Genomic DNA, 17,150 nt, shown 5'->3' on the forward strand with positions numbered 1-17,150 from the left:
ATAAGCCAGGGGAAGACCCTTGATGTTAAAGAGCTGGCTATCGATTAGGGTTCCGGTCTTGGCAGTCAGCCTTACGAACAGAGCCCTTGCTGGTACTACGTAGTCGTAGTACGAGTACATTCTGAGCTTAACGAGAACTTCAACACACCTTATTTGGTTGTTTTGTGGCCTATATGGCCTGGCCTGAAGTTCTCACTGATAATATGAGTTGGCTTCCAAAATACTAGGTTTCAATAAATGTACTTCTGTTTTTAGAAGCGTTGATTCTACAGAGACGAGTATCTATGTACATCACCCTATGTAAGCTCTATCCACCAGCAGCGGCGAAAGCCCCAACGTGCAGATATGTACAATCATAAAAACGATAGTAAGGAATCGTACATCAAGCATATCTTCGTAGACTCCGTGGTACCTTCCAAAGCGCTGGATGCTTTGGAAGTATATGTAGCAACAATAGTCGTCATCGAGAACTGAAAGCAAGATTCAAGAGACCAGAACGGTGGATGGAACACGCCAAAACATCGGCCAACGGCTTGGCTTGGTAGCATGGAGGGGAGATTGATAGGCTGACCTAGCCGGGAGGAGATACCGGAATCCTCATCCTTACAACCTTAAAGTCATAGGGTGGGTGCTTCCCAGGCTTCACGGTCAATCTTCATGACCGCTGACTGCTTGTGCGGAAACGTCACTTCGCTCTGCTTGTAAAAGCCGGAGCCTTTGAGGTAGTTTATAAACCTTGCCCAGTGTCAGCCACTGATTGCGCATCGAACAAGGTTGCTTACTTATCATTGTCCACCCTAGGCTCCAGCATTACTGTCTCCGTTCGCGGATCAGCCAACCAGCAGTAGTGGACAAGCGCATCCAACCAGATTTTGACTCGATGCGCTCCTCTGTACTCTTGCTCTCCCACCAACACATGAATGCCTCGTACGTAATCCCCAACATGGCCGCCAAGAAGTCTGCCAAGCTTGTCCTCTTTAACCCAGTAGATCTCAAAATATCCAAAGGGCTTGCCGTCCCAGCAGCCGAAAGCAGGGAAGGAATGCGTGCTTGACATTCCATCCTCCAGAAACTTCTGCTGCGTGTATACTGGACCTGCACAGCCCCATGCCGCGTTCACCCGAGGCTCATTCATCCACTTGTGCAGAATATCGACGTCACAAGAGCGCTCGGCAAAGCTCGCCAGGGTCGGCAAAGTCATGGCCGCAGCAGCGCCTGGGTGCGACGGGAGCACGCCTGGTGCACTTACACCCATAGGGCTGAATTGTGGACAGGGTTTCTTTGAGAGTGTGGGAATGCGGAACGACAGGTACTGATCAACGCTTGGTATGTAGCGTGTGTAGAAAGTCTCCCCTTGTCGCGGTGGTTTAGGTCGAATTGGATGCCGTATGTGATTTGAAAAGATGAATTGAGTCGGCGGAGGAGGATAGTAGGTAGGTAAATTGCTGCTAGAGTTGAACGGGCCCCCGGGCGAAGAGATACCTGCAGTAGGCCCATCAGAATAGGATGATGCCGTCTCATTACGTGGTGAGCCCTGGCCATCTCTCGCAGGTGAGGTCGGCCTTGACGGAAATGGGGAGGCGGCCGGGACAGGTGAATGGTTGACAGGCGAGAGAGTGAAAAGAAAGATCCGTGGATCAATCTGCCAGAATGATCGTCTGCTTACGAAAATCTCATTCCAGCCGGCTGGGTCTTTGATATTGGTGTCCGTGCCTACGGAGGAATCCTCGCTGGCTACCAAGCCCATGCGCTCCAGCTTCTGCATCAGATTCTTGCCTTTCAGAATACCTTCTCGTTTGATTCTTATCCGCCAATCAGCTTTTGGCCTACCAGCCTCCGGCGTGAGAGATGATGCTTCGGTCATAACGTGTGGACTTGGTGGCTCTTTGTGAAAGTACCAGTACAACGTTGACCAGAGCATCAGAGCTATCTGTCTGGTGGGCGAATGGCTCATTTTGAAATCGGAATTTGAGGGTATGGAGATCGAAGACAGAAACAGGGAGTCATTTTGGAGTGTTGGCCGTGTGAAGCGGTGTGTAATGGTGTGCTTTGAGGAGGATTCATCTGTTCCATCGCGGTACAATGACATCTTGCTGCGTCTGCGCAGGCGCTCATCCGTCTCGTCGATCTCATCTTCAGTTTCCAGTATAACAGTCCACCCGGGTGGGAAAGCTGAATGATGTAGGTCGAGCTGGTTTGATCTGAAGGTGTATCCACCAAATACAGGACTTACTGAAAGTGTTTGTCCATTTGGCAGATGCACAGACTGTGCCACCATCTCTTGTACACTCACCGAGCTACAACACAGATTTTCTGCAAGCTGTTTACCCAATTGGGCACGGTAAGATAAAGCACGGTGTTAATGACGAACGAGCCCGCTGAGAGTGAGGTCCGCTGTCTCTATCTTGAGTGAGGAGCTAGTGAGAAGAGGCAGGAAATTGATTCACAGTAGTACAATTGGATGAATGGAGAATTTGATACCATTCTAATCTACTGGACTGACGTGTGAGGGTGATAGCTTGGGCAACAAATTTCCGAGTCCCACTACGACTAACTTACAGCCGGCGGAGTTCGCCGGTAGCTAGACCAGGGTTCGGTGCGGCCTCCCTGAAACCCTGGTAGAGTACATACAGTGGAGCTTCCGACGTGTGTAGAATACTATCGACATCGATGTTCGGGGCCACGAGCGTAGCGCTAACAGCTTGATAACCAAAAACAACTCGGCCCGGAGAGCTGAAGCAAGAGTTCTACAACCTGGATTGCCTGTGTGGTAACAATGAAAGATCTTGGCACCTCCGTTCCAAAAAGGTCCATACCATTCCTACCACACCTACACATTCCGTGGCCCGTTCCTCCACCTCCATTCTCTCCCTCGAGCACTCCATTCCCTGCAAGACTTCCTTCATCACCTTCTTCCAATATGGACGGTGCGGCCCAGTCTTCATAGCCATGGCGTACTCCATGTACTTAGGGTAAAGACCACTACTTCCCCAGTCGAGAATACCTGACAGCTCCCATCGAGACTTTCCATCCGAACCTACAACACGGCGAACATGAACGTTCTGTGAATGCAAATCTCCATGCGTGAGGACGAATCTTTCCGAGTACTGGTCTCGGAGGGGCTTGATGCGATCCTCCAAGGCTTTTGCTGCGGCATCGCCACGTCTGGCGCGCATTTGCTCGACTTTGTGCGCATCGAATTCAGCTTCGCTCCCAAAATAATTCACAGTGTACCTTGTAGTATCTGAGTGGTATGGATCAGGGTATGGATCATCCTTCTCAATATCGCCGTTCCATGCTACACGACCAATCAAAGGCTTTGTGCTTGCTCTCATCTTCAGAATCTCTGTCCTTAGTTGGTGTATGATGAGCTTCTTGTTGACTGTATTGATCTTCTTCCAGACCTAATGCAATTGCACGCCTGGGTCAAGATCAGTAACCATGACTCTGTCATGGCCGTCTAGGAACACGTCACGAAGCCTCAGACCTTTGACTTGGAGCTGCCGTGTAGCGTAATCCAACATACGTACTTCGCTTTCTAGCAGTTTCCAACGTTTGTGGACTTTCTTGGCGACTATCTCGCCACTTTCAGTGGAGGACTTGAAGACGTTCTTCTTCCAACCAATGTTTGGAAGCAGGTCGCCATGAATAGAGGGCACAGGCTGTGGCTGGTCAATGGGCTCCACCATCGCTTGTCTTTCCATCGAAAGGTGAACAGCATGATGCCCTAGGGCACAAGATCAGTTGTCTGCTGGTCTGGGATTTGAGTTCCAAGGACTTTAATAACTTGTAAAATGGTCAAGAAATAGAGACATGCTGGAATGGAAATCGGTAATTATTGCACACTATACTGGCACAGTAATGACAGTGACTAGTCCTTCATTGACTCGCATCGATTGGTTTGTATTCGGTCGTTTTCGCTGTGCAGTAACGCCCCAGGAAGGATGCGTAAATCCATAAGGGGCGGCGCCGAGATTCATTCATTCATTCAAAAGTCCTGAATAGTCGTTCCAATCCCTCTTTCTCGTGCCATGATGACCAGATCCCAACCCACCCTCAAGTCCATAAGCCCCAGTCCTACACTCTTGTAAAGCACATTACCCTTTGTCAACCAATCCCGCAATCCCTTCTCCCCCTGGCCACCTAGCTCAATCTCCTTCATAGCCGCCTTCTTAATCATCATCAGCTCTCCAATTTCAACCAGCTGTTCCGGCTTCAGCTTCGCCTGTATGATCTCACCTGCCTCCCTGAGACTGGATTCCAGACTATCTACAATGACCACTCCACTCTTCGCGGCATGCTTGTGGTGATGATTGTGATGGTCCGGCTCTACCGCCTGACGGAAGATGTCCGGGTGCACTTCTGTCATGTGTGGGGCATAGCTTCCAATCGCACTGACGAATCGGCCCTTCTTCCGGCCTTCGTTGGAGGTGAGGAACTCGGCTGGGAAAAGGGGATCTAAGGATGGTGTGCAGCAGAATAGGACGTCGGCTTTCCTTACTTCCTCCTTGAGTAATCGACCATATTCCTGGAAATCGGGGCTCAAGGCGGAGAACTTGACTCTCGAATACCATTCCTCACCTTGATGGTCTTCGTCCACGTGAAATTGTTTCATGAGTTTGATGGCTCTTTCGAAGGATCGGTTGATGAGGTTGATATGTTTGATGTCGCTTCCTCTGAGCAGTAGAGCGAGTCGGATGTGCCAGTAGGCTTGTTTTCCACTTCCAAAGACGGTAATGGTGTGAACATTATGCCTTTTTCTAAAAATGATTGTAGCTGCTAGTGCTGTTCGGAAAGCTGTCAATTCTTCTGCGTTCACAACACCTGTAGGCAAGCCCGACCGATCGAGCATAGTTAGAGTACCTCGAGGAGTGGTACTTGATGTACTTGCCACTGATGGAGGCGGTTGGAAAGAAGCGCCACTTATACTCGATGCAGAGCTCTTGGTAGTGCTAGTAGATCGTGAAATGGTAACGCCGCTCATTGCAGAATTAAGTGATGTAGTAGAGTCGTCCTTTGGCTCAGACGCTTCCGCCGCCTCCAAGGCAACTATTTTCATCCCAAGGGATTCACCGGTGCTGGCTGGCATGAACAGGGTGGTGACTCCTTTTCTCTTGATAACCGTCCGTTGGGGCTGATAGGACGAGCAACATGACGAGTTTGTATCCCCCGTAGAGTATTCGTGTAGTGCCTCAGCTAGATTCTCCTGCAGTTCTTCGATGTCTTTTTTCTTCAGGGATAGGAGTAACGCCCGAACATCGGAGTCTGTTAGAACTGTAAGCGGCATGATGCGTCACTTTTGATAGATTATGGTCTCTCGTAGATAGCTAGCCAAAAATCTTCAAGTTCTATAAGCTGTGCTGATCGTACAGCTAGGAGAGCCACCCAAAGCTGTGGCTAAAACCTGCTTGTAGAATACAGCTATCTAACGTCTTTTATGGCGATGCCCCGTCACGTATTTGTGCGTCAATGTGTGCGCATCTGACAGCCGCGAAGTGGTATTTTTGAGATTCTGAAAAGAAAGTGGAAAATTCTTGACTAAATACCCGAGTCTCAACCACACGCTTGCTCAAGCCTCGCCGTTGTGTCAAGCAAGTTGTTGAGACCGATGATTGGAAATGATGATTACTCAGCTATGTGGCCGTCTCGGAGGTTGTCGGGTCCCTATAATCACCACAAACTCGGTAATCACACTGCTTACTTTAGTCTTACATGTGATTCCGATCAACTGCTGTGCAGGGTGCTCTAATTATGTATCACAGCCCATCACCTCAATCACTGTTTTCTTACTCTTTCCGGCATACCCCAAGCTTCTTTTCGAGAAGACATCAAGATTGACGAGTTCAGGCATGTGAAATTTGAGGAAAGGCTACAGTGGTAAGAGTGGCTTGAAGAATATCTGAAAGATGCATCTGTGATTTCTGATTTACCCAGGACGCCGCTGTGGCCATCGGGCGAATATCACCTACGTGTCGCCAGCCTATGCCTAGCCGTGAGTTATCCAGCCCGAGGTCCTCGACATCAGATACTCCAAAAGCTTTGTCATGCTCAGCATTCAAGCAATTTCAGTAATGGCCAGGTTACGAAGAGCAGAATATCATCAACTACCCTTTCCAGGTATCACCCCACATTTCTTGGTCACTGCGTACCAGATCATCTTCCGCCAGCACTTTCAGTCCGGCTTGCTTCTTTGCTTTCTTTCGTTCTTCCTTAGTCACCAGCCTTCCTGGTGTGATGGGGGTGATTGGCGTATAGGGCATGTATGGACTGTACGGGACAGGAGCACCTGTTCTCGGACCAGGATTTAGTAGACTTTCTCGTCGCTCCACGAACGTGGTTTTAGTTGAAGGAGCACTTTGTAAAGAAGTGGCATAGTTTTGGCGGAACGGTAGACTGTTACTGCTGCCTGTCGTAGTACGTAGATGTAAAGGTGAAGGTGCTGGTGCTCGAAAAGAGACCTTTTTCTCCGCCTCTCGAGCTGTGGCGGCCGCTGATTTATGACCTGGGGTGGGAGGGGGAGGACCAGGTGTGTACATTCTTGGGGAGAGCGGCTGTTCCTCATTATAGGCTACCGATTCTTTCAGATCGGGAGTGCCCATAGGAGGGGAGATGGGCAAATCTCGAATGGAAATACGCCTAGGTCTCTGTCTTTGTGAGGCGGCAGATGAGGTGCGAGAGTGATTCGACTGGAAAATGGAGAGGGGTGAGACTTTTGCCAACCTGCTGCTTGCTCGTGATGATACAGGAGATTTGGGTTCTGTGGGCGAGGTGTCAACATGGTTGATAGGCTGAGTTGTACCATTCGAGGTTCGAAGATGCTGAAATTCAGGAGGATATTTGCGTGGTGACTTTACTGGGGAAGTCTCTTCGGTCTTTTGCGCATCATGAGCCATGACGGCTGCGTATAAGCGTTCCATCTCGTTCTGATTGCGAATCTTGTCGCTCTCAATCACCCTGTCATCAAACGTTGAAACGCTGGTTTGAGATTGGTGATAATAGTGATTTCTTGACGGGCTGGTCCAGGCCTTGACCTCTGGTTCGACAGGACTTGGCCAGCATTTAATTGGTGATGTGGGACTCTCGTCAACGCCGAAGGCCGCCTGGTTTACGGATGGCTTCACCATCTCCATCTCGAGGCTGCGATTCGAACTTTGGATATTGCGCCGGAGTCTTTTACCAACTGTGAAGAGCAGGATGAGAAGACCGCTGGTGAAGATGAGATATGAAAGGATAATGCCAATGATCTCGAATTTCAGCTTCGACGGGTCTCGGAGCGCGGAAGCAGATAACGGAGGACCTTCCTCTGGAGGAGGAGCAGGGTCTAGGAAGATGTTGAGTTTGGACGGAAGTGCTCGAACGTGGTGAAGGTGAACAAGTATCAGTGTCGATAGAGTGATGACAGCTCTGAACATGTTGCGACTTCGGGAACTCAAGTCATGTCAAGTATGGAGCTCCTGAACAACGTCGCCCTGTCAGGGAACTTGCAGGGAGAGTGCCAGCTTGAGACAGCAGAATGTGAGCTGTACAAGGAGGGCGCGGCTAGATGTATATGCATTGTCCCCTGTAAGAGGCATGGCTGTTCCCATAATTGGCGCTCGGTCTGGGCTGGGGTGTGAACGCTTGGTGATTGGGTTAGATGGGTAAGAACGGTAAGAACGGTAAGAACTGGCGTGTGAAGAAACTGGGATGGTGTGCATCTAGGAAGAGTGATTGGCTCGAGCAACCGAGTCAATGCAGGAACCTCATTCTGCTTTGGGTAAGGTACGAATCTGCAAGCGCCCACTGCAAAATCAGTCTTCCGTTCACCGTTCAGCATCCAGACTTCTGCCCCCCTCCAGAAGCAACATGCCTATTTTTGGATCTTGTGTCGAACTGGCTGCTGGTTCCAAGCAATGGCAATCAATGCCGCTGTGGCTCCTCATCACAGCAAGTGACAGTCCTTTGTAAATCATCACCATCTGTAGTACCCAACCCCCATGTCACTGTTGGTACTCTGTATTTCACACTGTTCTGTGCGAACCGCACTCCATTATTGATCCTTTGCATCTGTTGATGGAGGACCACTGGTCACGAAGCGCCTTTCCATATCCCCATCCAATAGCCATCGCGCACCCTCGGACGAATACTCAAGTGGTTTTCTATAATGAAGTTTGTCCTCTGAGACCTCTACGCATTGCCCGGTCTTCCTTGTTAGCTTCCCATCCATGATCTCTTCCTTCATCAATTCATCGAATGCCTCAATGATTAAACTCATCGGCGTAATGTACTCTGGAGGGCATTGCTCGAGCAACCAGGCAGCGGGAAGAGCGGTGGCCACCAAGCCTGGCAGGATGGCATTGACAGTCAGATTGTCTTCTGCTAGAAGTTTCGGGCCGACACTCCTCGTTAAGCCTACCAGACCAGACTTCGCCGCGCAGTATTGAGGGCCGATGGAAAATTGATACAAGGCTACTGCCGACGCTGTGATGATCATTGCAGGTGTGAATAATGCCGATGCCGGGAGTTGAGCTCGAGTCTTTCGAGCGTAGTGGATGAACAGCTTGAGGCCGTACAACGAAGACAACAAGTCAACCTCGATTGTTGCTAGGTTCGGTTTGGCCGGTTCCGCCTCTAGGTCAAAATGTGCATATATTGATTCTTGATCAAGGATCCCAGCATTTGCGGCAAAGAAATCAATTCTCCCTTTCTCATCGTCGGTCACAGCAGATGACCAATTGAAAGCTTTTTTGAAGAGACGGGCATTGTCTTCCCACGATGAAACGTCTGTTCGCTCGAACATGACACGTCCTACATCTTCGCTAAGCGTTGGTGAGATGTCAAAGTACGCTTTCTCGTTGATATCCGCCATAACGATCATCCAGCAAATAGTTTTACTGGATAGGAGATGTCGCGTTAGAGCAAGGCCCATACCAGAGCATGCCCCGGTGATGATGGCCGTTCTTACTGGGGTTTCCGAAGACATCTTATTCTATCAGAACATCAAGCGCAATGAAAGCTTGTGTTGCGAAAGAATATGTATCTGAATTCCGGAAATGCCGGCTGCAGGCGAAGTAGTGCCGAGACAGCTTCTACTGAGCGTGAACGGGGATTGACTTCACAGTCACTGTTCAACAGTGTCCATTCGTGGTGATGTCTTCAAATGTCGTACTCGACCCTTCCTGAATAATGCCGCATGAAGTCACCCTGTGGAAAGTGATAGCAGCGCGTTAGCCTTCAGGTTTTGTGTTGAGGCTTGGGGTTTTAAGTTTCGGAGGCGGAGGTCAAGAGATGTGATCTACTTCAAGATGAGTGGTCTGTTTCCGGTCTTATCAGATGCCGCAAGGTTTCCTACATGTTGGCAGGACAGGGGATTTCTATGGACAAAGACATGGATTCACTAGACCTTGCAAATGAAGCCCATGCTTGCCACTGGAGGCCTGTGTTGAGCTTTATTGGCTGCCCCGTGGTGGGGTAGCCAGCTGTACTGGTATATCTTCTTTATTTTCTAATACCCAATCGGGATGATTCTAGTACTTGTCTACCCTTCGCTCCCTATAGTATCCTTCTCTTGACTCTAGCCTGTACTTAATCAAACAGAGTCCAAACACTCACGTCACGCAATCGCACATTTCGGAGCAGGTTATAAAGTTACCTATGGCTATCTTCTATCTCCCAATACCAAAGCAATTTCGTTGCAACTTCATTCCATAACCCTTTTGTGGAGAATACCCATAGACAACAAGAAGTTGTACGATGCACGAGGGCCCTTCATAGTTGGTCTTCAGGACACCAAAGCATGTGTGGTCATGCTAGTCAGTCTCATCGATCCCTCACTGCTTATACATTCCAATACGATTGGTTCGGTTCCTCCATCGAAGGACTCTTTCCTGAGTCATGATGTCATATCCACCATCCCTCCCACTGTAGCAAAGGACCAAGGAAGATTGCTAGGCTGGAAGCTCGCTGGCTGCCTCGTCGTGGCTACGAACCGGAGGGATTTCCTCGAACGACAGTACTCAACCAGCAGAATGCCATCAATATCTTAAGAACGATGCTGCTCAGTCAAGGAAGGAACTGATGTTATTGAGGCCACCCTAGCGCTAGAATAAAGGATCTAGATGCATCCGCAGCCTGTAAATGGCTTTGCAGTACTCCGTACGGTGCCAATGGTGCGAATGCAGAGCATTGCAGTGTGGTGGCAGTGGTCATCATGTAGCTAACGCTCTTGAGAATGCAGCTGATCGGTGGATGCTCATTCCAGCATTTTCGGTCACAATAGAGTTCGATGATTCACCGATCATATGGTTGGATCGAAAATTTGAGAATGTCCGGTCTGGTCCAGTGCTGAGACTCTGAAGAGTTGTCCAGAATCTATTTGAACCTTAGTTTTGATGGATAGCTGTCTGTGCAAGAGCCTTATCATGAACGAGCATTGATGGAAAACGCACGATCATCAGCTCGCTAGTGAGGCAGAGAACACCGTTCATGTCGATTGACCTCTGCTTTGAGGATTTTCTCATGCCGCCCATTGAATGCGTGATGGTCTACATGGTTTTCAATGCTAGACCAGTTCTAGGAGGAAAAGACCTCTTCAATCGTATTGACAGAGGTACAAAATCTCATACTGATATACTCATTATTGTTAGAGGATGTAGCAAACAGCGTACGGAGGTGCCAATTCACTTGATTGAGTTACCCCTATCAAGAGGAGCATTTGCTCATACTAATAGCTATAGAAGCGCATTACTGTAACAGCTCAGAAACAGCATTTGGCGTTCAATTCGTATAGCAATGCTCACTGCCATAAATGACAGGGCGTAACAGTTACAACAGCGTTTCGTGCGTTTTGCATGCGGGGACCCTTGTACCATCATGCTAATACGCAACAGATACGTATCATATACGCAGGGATTCTGACAATTATAAGCATAGCTCCGATCATAGCGATCTGTGACATGATAGTGTTGCATCTGTTCGAGAACACTAATGAGTGGGTAGCCGGCTCTGAGCCGAACCATGTTGTTAATCAAGGACACCCGAACTCTGCTTCGCTCATAGAAAATATGCATTTGCGCCCTCTCTCTCTTGGGGTAAGACGATGTGCACGCTAAGAGCAAAGGACTAGGTTTGCTTCAATCTCGGTGATTACTGTTGTGTCAAGCGGCCATCGGTAACTGGTAGCATTGAAACTGCCAGATTCTGGATTGAGCTGACCCTGATATGTTGTAACCAAGGGTACGGTTGCTCTGCTTTGCTCATCATTGAGCTGGCATTACTGTCATCACCCAGACAGCGTGGTGCTGAAAGTCTCGAGAGATCTGCTTCTTCATTTGGAAAGAAGCTGGATCAGGACCGAAAGCACCTCTATCCATCAGCCTGGCTCTCGGTTTTGGGGTGAAATCACGAATGAGCCGAGTCTATCAACCTGATTATTTATCACAGACTGCAGACCCAACCCGTTGCTCTGTGTCCTAAAGATTAATGCCTGCTGTGGGGGCACCATAGAGATGTGGAAATGCTTTACGGAGTAAGTATTTATGTAAGATTGCGGAGAGCCATGCGCCACACCACCTGCAGTGGAACTTTAGACTGCACATCTCCACTCTTGATGAAAGAAGCTTCCACAATCCCAGTAATGTCTCTGGTCTTCAGATACTCACCATGATCCAAAGATTGCCATTGCGCTTGAATGCTAACTCTGCTCGACACTTACGACGTCAGTTTTGCTCCTCCAGGCGTCTTTCTGCAGATCACGTAAGGATCGTCGAGGTTGGTCCTCGAGATGGGTTACAGAACGAGCAAAGAACGATCTCATTGAAGACAAAAATTGAGCTCATAAAACGCCTTGCAAAGACTGGCGTAACGCATATGGAAGCTGGATCTTTCGTATCAGCAAAGTGGGTACCACAGGTAGGTCCCTTGTACTGACACAGCAATATCTAATTGAAAGACATCTCTCTATCATGGAAGGTACTAAGTCTGTTAGATGGCGTCAACTCCCGAAGTCTTTCAGAGCATTGTGTCTCGACCTCCTCGGGCACCTCACCCTATTGCTTACAATTACCTCGTTCCCAATCTACGGGGAGTCGAGACCCTTGTTTCCGTGCTTGAGTCGCACGAGACGCCTCTCCCATCCAACAATGCTGATCAGGCCCCTATCACTTCAGCCGATGATCCTAATCGCATGGCCTCGGAGAATCCTGTCCCAAACGCGTCCCAGAATACTACCGAGATATCACTTTTCGCAGCTGCAACCGAGACTTTCTCGAACAAGAACACAAATTGCAGCATCCAAGAGTCACTAGACAGATGTAAGCGCATCCTAGCCATAGCCAAGGGCAAGGGCATGCAAGCACGTGGCTACATATCTGTCGCCCTTGGTTGTCCATATGAAGGACCTGATGTTGATCCGCATAAAGTCGCAGAAATGACTGCTACTTTACTGGAGATGGGATGTGACGAGGTCTCTGTGGCTGACACTACGGGCATGGGAACCGCTCCCAGAACACAGCGACTGCTCAAAACATTGAAAGAGGCGGGCATACAGAACGAGGACATTGCTTTACATTTCCACGATACCTACGGCCAAGCTCTTGTAAACACCGTTGTTGGCCTTGAGCATGGCATACGCACATTTGATAGTTCGGTAGGCGGTCTGGGTGGTTGTCCGTTTTCCAAGGGGGCCACTGGCAATGTTTCCACAGAGGATCTGCTTCATCTACTGCACTCGTTGGGAGTACAGACAGGCGTGAGTTTGGAGAAGATGGCAGAAATCGGTGCCTGGATCAGTGGAGAACTGGGTAGGCACAATGATAGCAGAGCCGGAAAGGCCACTCTAGCACGAAGGCAGGCATAAAAGAAGGTCATATGTGCTCGTCGGTTCCGTTTCAAACCCCACCACCCTTCGCCTCAGTCTCCGGTCTCTCAAATGGATACGTACGCCGCATTGGTGTCGACTACCCACAACCAGTGCCCTAATGCTCTGAATGGAAGTTGCCTATGCTCATAAGATTTTTGAAAGAGCGATTGTGCCTTCCTCCATTCCAATGAGCATTTTGCCGGGCCGATGAGACGCATTGGCAACGCCTTTCTCGTCCTTGTCCTCAGCTTTCATACATCAGCATTCATTATCGTCACAATCGCTGCATTCTGCTGCTGTTCAGCTGCGGACTTTTTGGACGTTCCATTATCCGTCTATGCTGAGAAATCCTCGGATCGCTACGCCTGCTCAGAAGCAGGCTACTCCGTAACCAGAAGAGCTGCGCCTGTCATTACTGCGTCAGACTCCACACAAAATGCACACGCTCACAAGCCTGTTCATCTTGCTCCTGTACCTATTTCACATCAGTACAACCGGCGTTTCCACAGCAGAGTTAAATGGTTCCACAAATCCATGCAGTTCTTCTCACCCAGACGAACCTTCATCTTTGGGGTCTGGATTAATCACTCACCTGCGAAGGATGCCGCAACTTCTACCTCCTAACGACACTTTCAAACCTCAAACGGTACTGGATCCAATTGACACAACGTCCATACCAATTGCACCCACCCAGGTTTCGAATTCCACCAACAATCCGAATCCTACACCTCCACTGTTCGCATCCCCACCAGCTCAAACGTCCCTACCCGACCCGCATCAAACTGGCTTCCAGATACAGGCACTCAACCTCAGTTTAACGCAGTTTGACGTGGACCAGTGCCACAGAAGCAAGCACTGTCTCCTCTGTCACAACCCAGACACGGTTCTCACGTGCTACAAGTACAATTGCCAGTGTCAACGTGGCCACCCGGCAGAGCATTACATGGCCGCCTCCAGGGAATCCTGCTACGATTCCGAGCTCTGCCTTTCCTGCCCACCGAAATCAATGCCGTTTACCTGGGGCAGGATGGCCGTGTGCTTAACTATCTTCAAGCATAAGCCTATCAAGGGGGAGGCAAATCCATTGACGAATTGGACGGAAGAGGGGGTGAAGGGCTTGCCGGTGGGCAAGGTGGTGATGAGCAAGGGAAGTAGGCTCGCAAGGGGGATCCCTGCGCTTATGAGCAGCAAAGGCGGCTTGGGGATCGTAACTGTGATCTACCTTTTAATGGTGTGATAGAGCGAAGTTGGGAGGTCTAAGGGTCTGGTTTACAAGGAGGTTGATGGGGGAGGAACAAACAATGGGCGCTTTCATGAGGGTGATCCATATAGCTGCTTGCTCCAGGGTAGGAGAACTACCATAGCGGATCCAGCTATGCGCCACCAACTGGTGCGCGAGGTAGGCAGGACGAAAAAGCGGGACATGTTAAGTTGGGATTGGTCCGTCGGCTTTAGAATAGAAGATCTAGTGTATCAACGTATCCTTGCACAAGGTACAAGTCTTGCAGGCAATATGCTCCATAGCAAATTCATACACATATCAATTAGTTAAATCATCACTCCCTTTCGTTCGATCGATCCATCCATCCATCCGCCGCCTGCCCGCCTCCCCCAACTTTCGTCTATCCCCATACAACCTTATCTCCAACATATCTCTACGTCAAAATAACTCGTTTCACTCCCTCAATCACCGACCTGAGTCCCCCTCTCCTTCCTTGCACCGCCAAACAAATCCCTCCAAAACTCGCGAAACCCGTACCCCTTCCTCTCTAGATCCTCATCCCGAACCCTCTCGGCCAGATGGCCCTTCCATCTGCCTTCTTTCGCACCAAACCTCTCCAACACCCCCCCTTCGCTATGCCCGATCACCTCCACCTTCACCCTTGGCGCCTGAGCCCGTTGTCTGATTTCGTCTGCGAGTAAGGGCGCGACGTCGGCGTAGCAGCGGTTCAGTTCGCGGGTGAGGCTGTAGTAGGGTTTTTGTGCGAGAGAGGGCGCCATGAGGTTGTAGGAGCGGGTGAGGGTGTTGAGGGTGTCGATGGCGAGGGTGTGGTAGGCGCGTTCGGCGGATTCCCAGGTTGGGTCGCGGAAGGGGGTGGCCATGGGGAGGATTGGTCTTGGGGGTGATGGTGATGTTGATGTTGGTTGTGGAGGTGGAGCGGTATGGGTTTCTGATGAGGTGGTGAATGAGTGTGGGGTCTGAGGCGGAGATGAAGAGGGCGAGGAGGCGGCAGCTTCTGGTGGCGTTTCGGTGATTGTTATGGTTGAGGAGATCGTGTGATGAGCCGCTGCTGGTGGTGCTTCTTCTTGTGCTTCTTCTGCTACTGGCGGTGGCGGCGTTTCCTTCACAGTAACGGTAGATAAGTTACCTTGGCTATCGATCTTGCACAATTCCTCGACCTTGGTCTGGAGAGGATTGGCGTTCTCCTCTGCCAGAGCATACGCTTGAGCTCTCCTGATCTGTGATTCCAATGTGCCACCTTTACTCGCAATCATCCTCGCCGCATGTCTCTTCCAATCATTCCTCAGTCTACCCCTAAAGCTCGCAACGTTCTTGACCAGCTCTTGCTGCCTCTCGATCCAAGGTGGGACGATCTCCTGTTTCTGGATGATCTTGTTCATAAAGTATTCTGTCGTGTCGAGGAAAGGACTAGAGGCATTGTAGTCCCTTTCCACGTTCTTGCCTTTGCCTCGTGGGATATTCTTAAATTGGCCACGTGCAATAGCATCCTCAATACGCTCGTTGGCTAGACTGGTCAAACCTTGCAGGGTAGTTGGCATGGGACGTGCACCAGGAGAGAAGCGCTCTTGGAGCTCTTTACGCATTTGATTGCGCTCCCCCTCACTCATCTCGTTGGAAAGAGCTGCAGCATAGATAGATGTTCTGTCTCGAGCATTGGCAAGTCGTTCACCAGTCGATGTGGATTTCTTCGGTCTTGGACGTAAATTGGTTGGCTGAGGGACACGTGGAGCGCGGATGCCGCGCAACCGTTTGTGGCTGTCGTCAAGCATTCGTAGAGAGGAGTCGTGGAGTGACTCGGTGCCCGTCCATGGCTGGGCTGTCGCTTGATCTCGTGTACCTTTGCCTGCTGAGGACTATGTGCTGTGAGAATCTGCAGAAGAGTCCAGGAGTAGAGCTATGTAAACATACTGGCATCTCTGCTGCAGCAAAAGCCCTTCGATTCTGGTTGCGAAAAGCGCTGTCGGTGATCCGCGATTCGAGTTGTTTCTTCAACTCCTCCGAGAAGCCGGCTGCTTCGACATTTTTCGCAGCTGAGGGTCCTCCACTAGCAATACTGTCTGCGGTCATCTCTGCCAGCCTTCTAGACATTGCGCCTTCCTCCATATCCTTCTCCCTGGCATTGTGTTCATCTTGCCTATCTGCCGTGGTCGGAGCATGTCCAGAAGCAAGTGGCGGGGCGTTTGTGAAAGTGCGCAGGGCGACGGCTGGGCATCTGATTACCGCAACTGGTATGCGCTGGATTTGGGCAAAGCTTGAGTAGGTCCAGACAAACCTTGCTCGCATGCTAAGACGATGGGGTAAGACTTCTCTGGAAACGAGATTGGGATCGCATGAAAATGTGCACATGGGATCAGTGACTCAATTATGTCATCCGAGTCCACTCCCTCGAGTCATGGGTTGTGGGGAAACTCTTGGCAGCTCAATTACTCCGAACTCCTAAGTTAACTTGTGGCAGTGGCAACCCTTCCCTAAGCCCTGGAAGGACTGCGGTCAAGTTGCGGCGCCTGCAAGACGGACTCGTCGCTGTCGGAGTCATCCGATTCGCAAAGTGTCTTGAATCTATCACAAAGTACAATACGATGCGATACATTCAGCTAGGCAAACGGACATGCCCTACGGAGAGAGTTTGTAGGTCATGCCGATATGGTTTGCGTAGCTTCTCTGAACGGATCGCGGACCTGGGTAAGTATTTATCGGGTTTTCACGAGGCTTAGCATAATATTCGTGTAAGGTGTATTGCGGAGGCTTGTGCTTCCTCTTTATACCCATATCAACATCGACTTGCTTAATCATATCCTTGCTCACTGTTTTGTTATAGTGCACAAAGCTCTGATTCTCAACCTTCATCCTCAATCATCACATTACAATGGAGTACTTCAATGTTGATGACGGCGATTGGGTCAAGGAGTTGCACCCGCTCGCTTTGACTTTAATTGATATAATCTAGGCATTTCCATGTTGCCATACGTCTCTGATATGGAGATGGAGAATCCGTTCTTCGGTGTCAATTCGTTGGTGGAGACTTGAGGGACCGAAGAAGTGTCATTGCTGTGCCCATCGGGTCGAAAA

At 49.8% G+C, this 17,150-nt stretch overlaps 7 protein-coding genes across 7 annotated transcripts; 1 reads left to right on the forward strand and 6 right to left on the reverse strand.

Moving 5' to 3' along the window:
* Positions 1 to 617: 617 nt before the first annotated feature.
* On the reverse strand, positions 618 to 2,278 carry EPUS_07834 (uncharacterized protein; the record flags this gene model as incomplete). The annotated part of the gene is made up of 2 exons (XM_007806712.1): positions 618 to 735; positions 783 to 2,278. The coding sequence occupies 2 exons, from the start codon at positions 2,276 to 2,278 to the stop codon at positions 618 to 620; spliced, it is 1,614 nt and encodes a 537-aa protein (XP_007804903.1).
* Positions 2,279 to 2,555: 277 nt separating this feature from the next.
* EPUS_07835 (uncharacterized protein) lies at positions 2,556 to 3,689 on the reverse strand (the record flags this gene model as incomplete). The annotated part of the gene is made up of 3 exons (XM_007806713.1): positions 2,556 to 2,747; positions 2,817 to 3,404; positions 3,531 to 3,689. 3 exons carry the CDS (start codon positions 3,687 to 3,689, stop codon positions 2,556 to 2,558), a joined length of 939 nt encoding a protein of 312 aa, XP_007804904.1.
* Positions 3,690 to 3,988: 299 nt separating this feature from the next.
* On the reverse strand, positions 3,989 to 5,287 carry EPUS_07836 (uncharacterized protein; the record flags this gene model as incomplete). Its single annotated transcript, XM_007806714.1, has 1 exon — positions 3,989 to 5,287. The coding sequence occupies one exon, from the start codon at positions 5,285 to 5,287 to the stop codon at positions 3,989 to 3,991; it is 1,299 nt and encodes a 432-aa protein (XP_007804905.1).
* Positions 5,288 to 6,104: 817 nt separating this feature from the next.
* EPUS_07837 (uncharacterized protein) lies at positions 6,105 to 7,412 on the reverse strand (the record flags this gene model as incomplete). The annotated part of the gene is made up of 1 exon (XM_007806715.1): positions 6,105 to 7,412. The coding sequence occupies one exon, from the start codon at positions 7,410 to 7,412 to the stop codon at positions 6,105 to 6,107; it is 1,308 nt and encodes a 435-aa protein (XP_007804906.1).
* A 617-nt stretch (positions 7,413 to 8,029) lies between these two features.
* On the reverse strand, positions 8,030 to 8,962 carry EPUS_07838 (uncharacterized protein; the record flags this gene model as incomplete). The annotated part of the gene is made up of 1 exon (XM_007806716.1): positions 8,030 to 8,962. One exon carries the CDS (start codon positions 8,960 to 8,962, stop codon positions 8,030 to 8,032), a length of 933 nt encoding a protein of 310 aa, XP_007804907.1.
* Positions 8,963 to 11,640: 2,678 nt separating this feature from the next.
* Positions 11,641 to 12,835, forward strand: EPUS_07839 (uncharacterized protein; the record flags this gene model as incomplete). The annotated part of the gene is made up of 2 exons (XM_007806717.1): positions 11,641 to 11,889; positions 11,966 to 12,835. The coding sequence occupies 2 exons, from the start codon at positions 11,641 to 11,643 to the stop codon at positions 12,833 to 12,835; spliced, it is 1,119 nt and encodes a 372-aa protein (XP_007804908.1).
* A 1,686-nt stretch (positions 12,836 to 14,521) lies between these two features.
* Positions 14,522 to 16,364, reverse strand: EPUS_07840 (uncharacterized protein; the record flags this gene model as incomplete). The annotated part of the gene is made up of 3 exons (XM_007806718.1): positions 14,522 to 15,934; positions 15,990 to 16,293; positions 16,354 to 16,364. 3 exons carry the CDS (start codon positions 16,362 to 16,364, stop codon positions 14,522 to 14,524), a joined length of 1,728 nt encoding a protein of 575 aa, XP_007804909.1.
* Positions 16,365 to 17,150: the final 786 nt, after the last annotated feature.

The sequence above is a fragment of the Endocarpon pusillum genome (genome assembly GCF_000464535.1).
Source record: "Endocarpon pusillum Z07020 unplaced genomic scaffold scaffold5604, whole genome shotgun sequence".
Lineage (NCBI taxonomy): Eukaryota > Fungi > Ascomycota > Eurotiomycetes > Verrucariales > Verrucariaceae > Endocarpon > Endocarpon pusillum.